Below are 11,119 nucleotides of genomic sequence, written 5' to 3'. Positions count from 1 at the left end.
AAGAGGATTCTAGTTCCAAAAATACCTTGATGCTTTCTACTAATTAAGATACAGCTTATGTGTTTATTATCTGCTTATAAAAAAAGAATTTAAGGTGGCTTTTTGCCATATCTCAACAGTCTGAGACAAAAACTATTCTGACTAGGAAAAACCACTTAACCAAAAATGGCAATAAACTGTAATCTTTCAGTTACTGCTTCGAAAAGACAAGATCTTATAAAAATCACTGCCTATTTCTCCTAATTAGGACCAATACTAAGATTTTTCCCATCAATCACTCCTCTAATCATTCTGTTGCCATCCTTACAAAATAAAAATAAATGATAATGTAACTACAAGGTTTAGTTTACAATTTTTCCACTGTAAACTTAGTCACATTATTTAAAAAACACCACATTCCCTCTTATGTAGTTGTATGTGGACAAATGGTGAACAGACAGTTTTATTGCTTAAAATATAAGTGAGGAAAACAGAGACATCTGCCATACCAATAGCTGATTTTTATTTTTTTTAAGGAAAGGTTATTAATTTAAAAAGTGAGTTCTAAGAAACATAATAGGACTCCCAGCAATGATGATTTCTGAGATCTATGAGATGTGAAACATAATTATAAAAAGACTAAAAGCCAAAAAGCATTTTTGCTTTTTCTTTTTTAAAAAAATCCAGAGGATTTGTCACATGAAGGAAGTCTGGCACATTACCGAGGCCAGAGTCTTAGTCATCCTCAGAATCACTATCCCTTCTTGTGGGGATGGAGCACCGCACCGAGGATAACAAAGCGTCTTCAATTGGTTTCTTAGGGTTTTCCTCCAAGTCTGTCTTGATTGCTCCAGACTCTGACAGTTTCCACTCCAACTCTATGTGATAAAGAAAAACCAAATTACCTAAGGCAGTCAGCATGGGACCCTAACTCTCAAGCCCATTAAGCCAATTTTTTTAAAACAGAAACTATGCAGTAACATTTGATGATAATTTTAGTGCTATAATTATAAGGTATCTAGAAGGAAAGCAAAAAATCAGACCTTTAAGAAGGAAAATAAAATACTTAACACTTTTTCAGAAGAGGAGATCAAATGAGATACTATATATATATTTGAATTATGGCAACTAAAATAAAAAACAAAGACTAAACCTATCTTATGACTACAGTTTCTTGACTTGCAAACAACTTCCCAGGGAAGATCAGGATGAAACATTTAAAGGAAATACTTTTCACACCCCTGCTGGCAATCCAACCATTAAATCTAATTTTAGTTAACACAAGGAAATTCTTGGGTCTCATGTCCAGCATGAGTCAAAGGATAAATGTATGATGACATCCTAGAACTTATGCATTTGCACTAAGTAATAAAGACACTACCAAGAAAATAAAGAACCAGTGACTAAAGCCTTGGTTCCTGTATGTCACTCTCTCATAATCAATGAACTCCACATGGGTGTGAGACCATGTGAAGAGAAATCAAGGGATGTCTTTTCGACTGCAGAAAAGACTCCAGGCAGAACTAAGGACTACATGAGACATTCTACAGTGAATAGTTTAAGTGAATAGTTTAAGTGATACTCTGCTAATTAGGCACCTCCAATAAGATGTGACAACCAATTTTATTTAAACCATATTAATTTAAAGTTCTTCATGGAGACCAATGACACCAGTATTTAAAGTTCTCAGTACTTGGTTGAATGTTATGAAAATTCAACAAATTTCTTAAAAAGAAAAAGAAAAGAAAGAAAGAGAAAAACCTTAATTCTGATTCTTGACTCAAGAATATATTTAGATCCACCATTCACATGTATCGGTTTACGTATTAATGTTATTGTCCACTTACACGCAGTAATCATTATTTTATAAGTTCACTAATCCTCAGATAAGACTTTCTAGAGATAAAGACAGGACCTCCTATCCTACAACCATCTTTCCCCTCATGGTACATTCAAAAGAGCAGAGTAAGATGCAAACATATACTTCATTTGAAATGCAGTATTCCAGGCGCCTGGGTGGCTCAGTGGGTTAAAGCCTCTGCCTTCGGCTCAGGTCATGATCTCAGGGTCTGGGATCGAGCCCCAGGTCTGGCTCTCTGCTTCGCAGGGATCCTGCTCCCCCCCAACACCCCCACCCCGCCTGCCTCTCTGCCTACTTGTGATCTCTCTCTCTGTGTTAAATAAATAAATAAAATCTTTAAAAAAAAATAGCAGTATTCCTTTGAACACTGGAATAATATATAACTGTTATAACGTGTGTTTCTCTATGTGCACAGATGTGAATACTTATCCCAGGTGAGTATCTTATGTAGTTATATAAAACAGTATTTAAAGTCGTATTTTAATACATGTTTTTAAAGAATAGCTGGACATATTATTTCAATAATGAGTGACTTAGAAGGATGCCATGGGCCTCAGGTTCTCTCTTTCATGTTATATGTGTGTACATATTTTGACACTCCATGTAACAGGTAAAAAGGAATAAAACAACACATCCTTCAGGAATAAAAGAATACATCCTTCAGGTGTTAAGAGGCAGAACTCAAACTTTTAATTTAATTTAAAAGCTACTAAGATATTCAACTGAGAAAATATTCCCATAGGGGTGCGTGTGTGTGTGTGTGTGTATATATATATATATATATATATATATATATATATATATAAATAGTCCCTCTCTCTCTTTCTATATATATATATGTATACATACAAACATATATATATGTATATATACATATATATATGTGTGTATATATATAAATAACCATCAAAGTATGTTTGTGTGAATTTTTTTCCTTTTTTTAAAAGATTTTATTTATGGGGAGGGGCAGATTGAGAGGAAGAAACAGACTCCCCCATTGAACTGGGAGCCCGATGTGGGGCTCAATCCCAGGACCCCAGGATCATGACCTGAGCCAAAGGCAGACGCCTAACCAACTGAGCCACCAAGAAGCCCTATTCATGTGAATCAAGCAAAAAACGAATGTTGAGATCTTGAACTATAACTCAAAATGTATCCAACTACAGGGACAAAGAAAATATATTAGACATTAGTATTAAATATACATACTTTAAAATCCAGTGTGCCTTCTTTTAACAGAATTATTAGAGCCCAGTTATAACTGCCCCCAATGATTCCTTTAATGAGAGATCAAATGTGCTTCTTGACTTTTAGCAGACAGTAGCATGGGGCAAAGGTGATTTTCACAAATCATCACAACACACGTCTCTTCAACAGAATCATCCCCTCATCATCTCTAACACACACTTGTCATTGCTCACGTGCCCTGGACCATCTCAAAGAGGCCCTTACCATCTATTGTCAGGTTCATGCCACCAAACACCAGAGGTCCAATAAATTGAGCCTTGATATCACCTTCAAGGTACACAAATATTGTAGGCAGATTCCTATCAGGATAATTGGGTATGCAGGTTGTTGAAATGGCTTTAATAAATTTGACATCAGGAAACTTCCTGGCAAGTCCACTGAAGTGCTGATTTATGAGGGCACAGAGGGGAATGCTGTAAAACAGAAATGGGAAAACAATGGTGAGAGAGGAACTCTGTAAAACAGAAACAGAAGCAACTATGATTCTGCATTGATACAGGGCAATGCTCAACTACCCTTCTACCTCAGTAAACCCTCATAATAGCTTCACAAGTGATTCTGCTATTCCATCCAGGATGAATTAACATTTTTTAAAAAAACTTTGTAATATATTCAGGGAAAATGAAGAACTCAAAATCCAAAATCCAATCTAACTTGACTCAGTAAGTCAGAAAAACAGCTTCAATGTAAAAGAGAATTGTTTTGCTCATCTATATGAGAGAATATTCAAGATTCAAAAGGTGTGAAAAAGGTCAGAAAGCACTTCCTGCTCTAAAAAGACTTCTACAAGAAATAAAAATAAAAAAATAAAAATAACTTCTACACAAGTACAGTAGGAGAATACGGCTGGAGCTGAGAAGCAGTGGAGGGCCACTGCATCACTTGCCTGGAACAATTATTACAAAGGTCACCCCTGACATCTATGAGAATGATTCACTACATGGAATTTTGAAATGCCAGTTTCTCTAGAAGGATAAATAAGGAATTCTTTTTCAGTAAAAGCAATCTCCATTGCTACAATATAACAAAGGCATTTTTTTTAGTCACAACTATTAATTTTAAAGCCTGAAGACAAAAATTAGGCATTAGGTTTGGGCAAATCAGTAACAAAGCACATCACTAGTAAAAAACAAAACAACACAAAACAACAAACCTCCAATGTGGATTAGGCCCAAGACGTCCAAGACATAAACTCAAATTAACATTTAAGGACGGTGCATAAGATCAGCTCACCCTTGTTTGTAAAGGTGCAAGATTACCCACAAGCCGTCGCCAGCCTTGGTAACTTCTTGAACATAATCTTTTCCTGAGATCTCCAAAACTTCTCCAAATTTATTCTTCAGTTGAGTTGCTTTCCATTCAGCCAGTCTTTGCTGCCTGCACAGCACAAAGAGGGGAGAAATCTCTTACATGTACACCCTATACATACACACACACCTTTCAGACAGCAACCTTTATAAATATCCAGGTTTACTTACTTGGCATGTGGCAAAAGTCTAAGATGAGTTCACCAAGATCTGCAATATTACTACTTAAATATGGCGCTTTCTGATAGTTATCTAGGTCAGAAAATTAACTTTTCAAAAGACACATTTTAGTGCCACACTAAAAACCAAAGAGTCCCTCTGCAGGGCACTAACCTGTACATTTCAATAGCACGTTCATCTTCCTCATTAAATTCATCTTCATTATCCTCCAGCTCTTCCAAAGTCATATCTTCATATGTTTTCACTGAATGTGGTTAAGTTAGCAAAAAACAAAAAATGTAAAAGATGAACAAACTTGCATTTTGTTCTCCCTCCTTTATTTTTCTCCTAAAGATGTGCATGCAACACCAAGCCAAAATAAAACTCATTCACCAAAACCAAAAATAAAAAATACTGAAGGTCTTACACTAGTAAGAAAGAACTTGAGGGTATTTTAAAAAGATAAAACCATGTTGACCAAATGCAGCAAGACTGACCCTCCCAGTGCCATACCTATTAAGGATATGAACGAGAAGTTTCCCAAGTTTATAAAACAAGAGAGTTGTATTTGCCCTAACTCACCTGGTTTGCTCTTCAAACACATATACCATGGACTGCTGTAGTAACAGTTCTATCTCTAAGGACAGGGGTGTCCCCAACAGACCCCTCCTAGAGTTACAAGGATTATTGTCTTGGGTGTTCTCTTGTGAGAGGTAGACAGCTCTTTTAACCAACAGCAATAAAATCTCGACTTGGTTTTTATTGCCATAAGTATTCTTGTTTCTTGACGTCAAATCAGATTTTGCCTCCCAACCCCAATTCTATCACTATACAAACTGCTCTTTGCAAGGTCAACAATGACCTCCACTTCCTAACTGATGAGCAGCACTGATCCAACCTAGCATTGCCTCCTCTTTGAAAGATGGTCCTCCTCTGGCTTCCGGGATAGGATGCCTTCTCTCTTCCTACCTCTATGGCTGCTCCTCCTTTGAACCTTTGCTGATTTGACTCCTTTTTTATCCTTTTGCTGCCTTTTTAAAAATCTATGCCCACTCCTTTGGTGATAGCATCTCATGTGATCTTTATGCCTCCAGTCCATATTTCTCTTATTTAGAGAAAAACATAGCTAACTGCCTACTTGCCATCTCTACTTGACTAATAAAAATTTCAGTGTTTCTATGTCCCAAATAGAGTGCCTGAGCCTAGCTCCAAACTGCTGTTCACCAAGCCTTCATCATCTCGGCTGGTGGTAATGCATTCCCTTCAGGCTGCTCAAGCCCAAAGCCTGACAGGCATCCTTCACTTACTTTTTCTCACACCCCTCACAGGATCCACCAGCAGATCCTGTGGTCCTACCTTCATATTATTTCCAGATCTGACCACTACTTACCCCTTCCACCAACCCCATGCAGGCTGGCTAAGCCAGTGGTAGCTCTTGCCTAAATTACTGCCGCAGTTTCCAGACTAATCTCCCTACTTCCTGACTTGCTCCCCATCTTCCATACTTGGAAAGGGAGGGTGCTGTCAACATGTCAATCCTCTGTTCAAACCTCCAGTGACTTCCACCCGACTAGACATAAAAGCCAAAGTCTGTTAAAGAAACAAGGTCCTCATTGGTTTGACCCTTAGTTGCCTCTCTGAACTTACTGTTCCTTCCTAGTCATACTGGCTTCCTGGCTGGTTCTCCAACATGCTCTTCACTCACTTAAGTAGCTCAGTTCAACTCCCTCACATCTACTGAAATGTCAATCCTAGTGAGGCTCTGTCTGACTCTCAAATTATACTCACCCTTCCTCCACCCTTTCCAGGCCATTTCCCTGCCTTATTTTCCTATATTTACTTATGTATTATTTATTGCTTGTCTCTCTCACTAGACTATAAGTCCCATAAGGACAGGGATTTTTGTCTGGCCTATACACAGCTAAAGCCCCAAAGCTTAGCATAACACCTTACAGTCACCTTTCAATCAACATTCACTGCATAAATGCTTTCTAGTGAACCCATCTCTAAATTGCTCCAACATGTAGGAAGACGAAAGTACTTGTCCCTGTGATCAACGGGGCATGAAGTCAAGACTAAGAAATATTTTCTTCAGGATTATCATGTGCTCATCTGATACAGACAAGAAATTGTGGAAATTCTACAGTCCATGAAGTTGAAGGTTAGAGACCGCCTGTGACTCCCTTGAGGTCCCAGAAATAGTGCCCATCCCAGCACTCCAGTCCCTGTTCCCAATTCCTGCTCAGAGCATCCTTCTACCAAAGCAGTTAGAGGCTTAGAAAGTTGTTTCTTAACCCAAAGAGAAACAAACCTTAAAGAATATAAGCAATCTTACCAATTGACTGCTGAAGGACTCGCTGTTCTTCTTCTTCTGCCTCCTTTTCCAAATCTTTCAAACTTTCCTTTGAGGGCAAGATGCCCTTTTTGCGTAAGATATCATTCCACTCAGTATCTGCATTGGGGTCCTAGTGGAAGTAGACCAAGAATACTCTGAGTGCCAAGTCCACTATGAAGGGTGCCATGTTGGGGAAAGGGTTGAATGGGAAAGTTGGTAGGCAGAGGAATGCAAACCAAATTATTCTGTGGCCTATTTCTGAGAAAGCGTCAGAAGATCCACAGCCCCTATTCTTTTCCTGTTCTCCACTGCACATCACCCTCCCCACACTGGACACACACCCAAGAACATAGTCTTGGCTAAAAATCGGGATATAATGTGCAAATCGGCATCAATGCTCACAGCAAGGCTCTAACCTGGCTTCTATTCGATGTTTATGAATGACTCAGATTGATTCATTCAACAGATGCTAAGTACTTATGGCAAGTGCAATGTTCAACAGGCTGCTGACCTAGAGAGTTACAAGGGGCCTTCATTCCAAGGATAGGCAGGGATATTCTCTCGGAAGTGGACATTTTATCACCACTGGAAGCCAAGAAGGAACCAGATGTGAGGAATGAGAACCTAAGAAATTACTTTCAAGGCAAAGTGACCAGCAAGTACAAAGGATCCAAGAGCAGAGACAGGAGTATCTCAAAGTTCTAAGTGACTGCAGTACAATCAGCCTGAAGCTAGCCTGACAAATTCTCTAATGGTCCAAACCTGAGAAGGAGAACTGAGACCCCGTGGGACAGCTCTCAATGTCTAACACGTACTGAATACTGGACGCTGGGCACTCTTTGAAGCCCTATACCTGTACCTACTTAGTTAAACCTCACAACCAAGGAGAGACTTGACATTTATGAAGACAGTGCCATCCTAGAACAAGTCAAATTTACCAGAATCAAATGTCAGAAGGATAAATGTCAAAGTGGGCTCTCGCTCCCAAAGCCAGCTAGCCAAACTGGTTTTGCATGGCTTGACAGGAACCCTGCTAATGGACCTGGTTTGGAATAAGAAATCAAGGAGCCCTGTGGAAAGGGCACTAGGACAGCCAGGCTCCAGCCCAAACTCCATGTCACTGTCTTGCTGAGATATATCAAAAGAAAACGAACAGAATCCTTTCAACAGGGTGCTCAGGGAAGACCTCTGCAGAGATGACATTTCAAAGCAGGGTCCTGAAGTATAGAGAATACAAAGGAGGCCAGGGCAGCCCTGGGGCTTCCTCTTCACCATTTAAGAGTGCCTAGCTTCAAAAAAAAAAAAAAAAAAAAAAAGAGTGCCTAGCTTCTGGCAGACAGACTGTATTTGTAGATGCTTATCCTCTCCAGCTGTCAATGCCTAATACTCCAAGCAAAGGTCCACTAACTCCATTTCTCATCAGCCACTTAGCCAGAGACGATTTAATCAGAATTCTGGACTATAGTGAGGTCTGGAAAGCAGCAGAATGACTTTGACAGAGGGTCCTCTGACAATGACAGAATTTAGCTGTCACAAATTTTTGTTAATTACCATGATGTCTTCATTTTCTTTCACTTTTAGTCCAATTCCATTAGAAAATCCCTGATACCAAAAAAGGGGGACAGGGGCGCCTGGGTGGCTCAGTGGGTTAAAGTCTCTGCCTTCGGCTCAGGTCATGATCCCAGGGTCCTGAGATGGAGTCCCGCCTCGGGCTCTCTGCTTAGCAGGGAGCCTGCTTCCTCCTCTCTCTCTCTCTCTCTCTCTCTCTGCCTGCCTCTCTGCCTACTTGTGATCTCTGTCTGCCAAATAAATAAAATCTTTTTTAAAAGGGAGGGGGACAAAATTAGGGGATTTCGTTTTACCTATTTTAAGACAGAAAGTAACTAAGGAGAGGGACCCTAGGAATGAGCTTAGGGAGCCACAGAATCGGAGACAGAGTACACCTCTACCTGAACATCAATGTTGGGGGTTAAAGCATTCAACTAAACCCTCACCCAGCTCTAAGTGTGGTCAGGAACACAGGTTCCGCCACTGTTCCACGTTCTGGCACGTCCAGGCGGGACCCCTCCCTTCTTCAAGCCTCAGCTTCCATAGCCACAACGTGCCCATAACACACCTGCCTAGGAGCTAAGATAATTAAGGAACAGGAAGTAAATCTATCAGGTGGGATGCTGCGAGTCCTTCACAGACTTCAAGAGATCCGACCATAAGAACAGGCGGCCGCCAAAGACAGATTTGCGGGTGAGACACACAGCGGTGGGGAGACCCAGCCCGCAGGTCCTGGCCGGACCACGCCCGCCCTCTCGCACGGCGCCTGCGCTGGGCCTAGACTCGCGTGGTATTTTGCGTGCCGGTGGCGCCCGGCGCTTAGCACAGTCCCAGCCCAGACGGTCCGTCGCTGCCACAGACCCGGCGGGGTCTGCGGTGGACTCCAGAGCTCGGACCCCCAGGTTTTTTACCTGCATCTTGTCTAAAATCGCTCAACCCAGGCCTCAGCAGCGGCCCCACCCCTCAGCTCTCTTCCGCGCACGCGCGCAGCCGTCACCCCGCCTCTTCTCCCAGCCCGGCCTTCGCCCCGCCCTCTAAGAGTGAGCAGGGCGGAGCCAGGGAGTAAGTGAGGCCGCTGAACCTGTGCCCACCCCTCAAGAAACCCGTCAGAAGCTGTGCGCATGCGCATTGGGGTGCCTCCTGGGTTGGCGTCGCTGGCTTCACGTGACCCGGAGCCAATTCTCTGTACTACCTTATTAGGGCAAGTCTCCGTGATTGAAAAGGTGGAACTGGTTGGAGGACGCTCTCGGCACCGTGAGCCATGTCCTGCCTCAGACGCATTCCTAGTAAACCAGGGCCTGGCTCAAGAAGTCTCAAATAGAAATGTGTTTCAGTGATCCAGTGTTATAATTTTAAAAGATGCAGGGTCATCATTTACTCGCTATCATTTCAGCGTCTGGTAAGGCAATTAATTCATAAGACATATTCATCAAGAGCCTAATATGCGCCAGACACTATTCTAGATTCTGCGGATACAGCAGTGATCACAATAGAAAAAGTGAAAGTCATTCCATCTGGTTAAGCCTCAGGCAGTCCAAATTTGCAGAAGTGCTTAGTCCTATCCAGGCACACAGGAGGCTTGAGTAAAAATCAGCAGAATCTGAATTGTAAAATACAGGGGCTGGGCTCCAGGCTTCTGCCTACACAGCACTCCAGTTTGAATTAAGAAAGCAATACCCCTCCAGGGACACCTGGGCTAACTTGCTGCCTCTCAGCAGTGAAGCAGACACAGATAATAGCACATCCAAACGCCTGTGGCGTAGGCTTACGGCTCTCAACTTTGGTCAAGCATTACAACCACCTGGGAACCTTCAAACACTGCAGTTATGCTGAAGCTCCAACCCCAGTCAAATTAAACTCCTGGAGATGAAACCTAGAATTGGTATTTTCGTAAAGATTCCCAGGTGTCGCTAAAATACAAAACCATGGATAGTGAATAAAATGATTCCTTGAGGGCAAGGAGCTTTGATTTTTATAATTTATAAGGATTCTTAATATTTACCTAATTACCACAGAATTATGGTCTCCAGAAGCATCTGTTTATTCATTTATCTGCAGCAAACTGTGAATGAATTGTCCCTGGTCTTACTACCAAAATCAGACCCAGACTATTTCCTGGTGGGTTTGGTTCTATGCGAAGCTTGGCGTCCCCTCCAGAGCTATAGAGTGGGTACTGCTACATTCTTTCTTCATTCCCAGCCCTAGTTATTTCCTAATCCCTCTCTCTGGAGACTGACAAGCCAAAGTCTCAAACTCTACCACCTCCTCTGCAGAAATGTGCCTTTCCCACTTTTGTCAAAGCCTCTTCCATTACTCTAAATCAGTCTCTCCCCGCTCCCTAAAGACCTCTCTGTCCATCATTCCATCCATCACTCTTGGATCTGGAGAAAATAATTAGGGCTCAAGAGAAAAAAAAAATAGAGCCATAAGAATTGGAAAAGAAAATAATTGGAAAATAATTTTGTTTTAGGTCATATGACATGATAGCATACTTGGAAAACGGGATAGAATCAAGTCTTAAATTCATACTACAGTATGAGAGTTCTATATAGGATCAGGATATAAAATTAACCTACAAAAAATAGCGTTTGTATTTACAATAACAAACTAGAAGATAGAGACACTAATTACAATAACAACAGAAAAGAAAAGAGCACTTAGGAATAAACTCAAAGAGTATAC

General features: G+C 41.2%; 1 protein-coding gene across 1 annotated transcript; it reads right to left on the bottom strand.

Annotated features, from left to right (window-relative positions):
- Positions 1-480: 480 nt before the first annotated feature.
- Positions 481-9,554, bottom strand: PDCL3 (phosducin like 3). Its single transcript, XM_082745421.1, has 6 exons — positions 9,349-9,554; positions 6,890-7,019; positions 4,729-4,819; positions 4,322-4,465; positions 3,293-3,501; positions 481-857 (listed from the first exon to the last, which is right to left on the bottom strand). Exons 1-6 carry the CDS (start codon positions 9,352-9,354, stop codon positions 715-717), a joined length of 723 nt encoding a protein of 240 aa, XP_082601547.1. The 5' UTR covers positions 9,355-9,554; the 3' UTR covers positions 481-714.
- Positions 9,555-11,119: the final 1,565 nt, after the last annotated feature.

This window comes from Mustela nivalis, assembly GCF_964662115.1.
Source record: "Mustela nivalis genome assembly, chromosome: 8".
NCBI lineage: Eukaryota > Metazoa > Chordata > Mammalia > Carnivora > Mustelidae > Mustela > Mustela nivalis.
Note: the sequence above shows the minus strand (reverse complement) of the source record. Positions and strands in the feature narration are given on the sequence as shown.

Coding starts and splice junctions, on each gene's coding strand:
- PDCL3 (XM_082745421.1), bottom strand. Junction 4,820..6,889: donor AGTCCTTCAGCAGTCAATTG/GTAAGATTGCTT, acceptor AACCACATTCAG/TGAAAACATATGAAGATATG. Junction 4,466..4,728: donor CGTGCTATTGAAATGTACAG/GTTAGTGCCCTG, acceptor TGTGCTGTGCAG/GCAGCAAAGACTGGCTGAAT.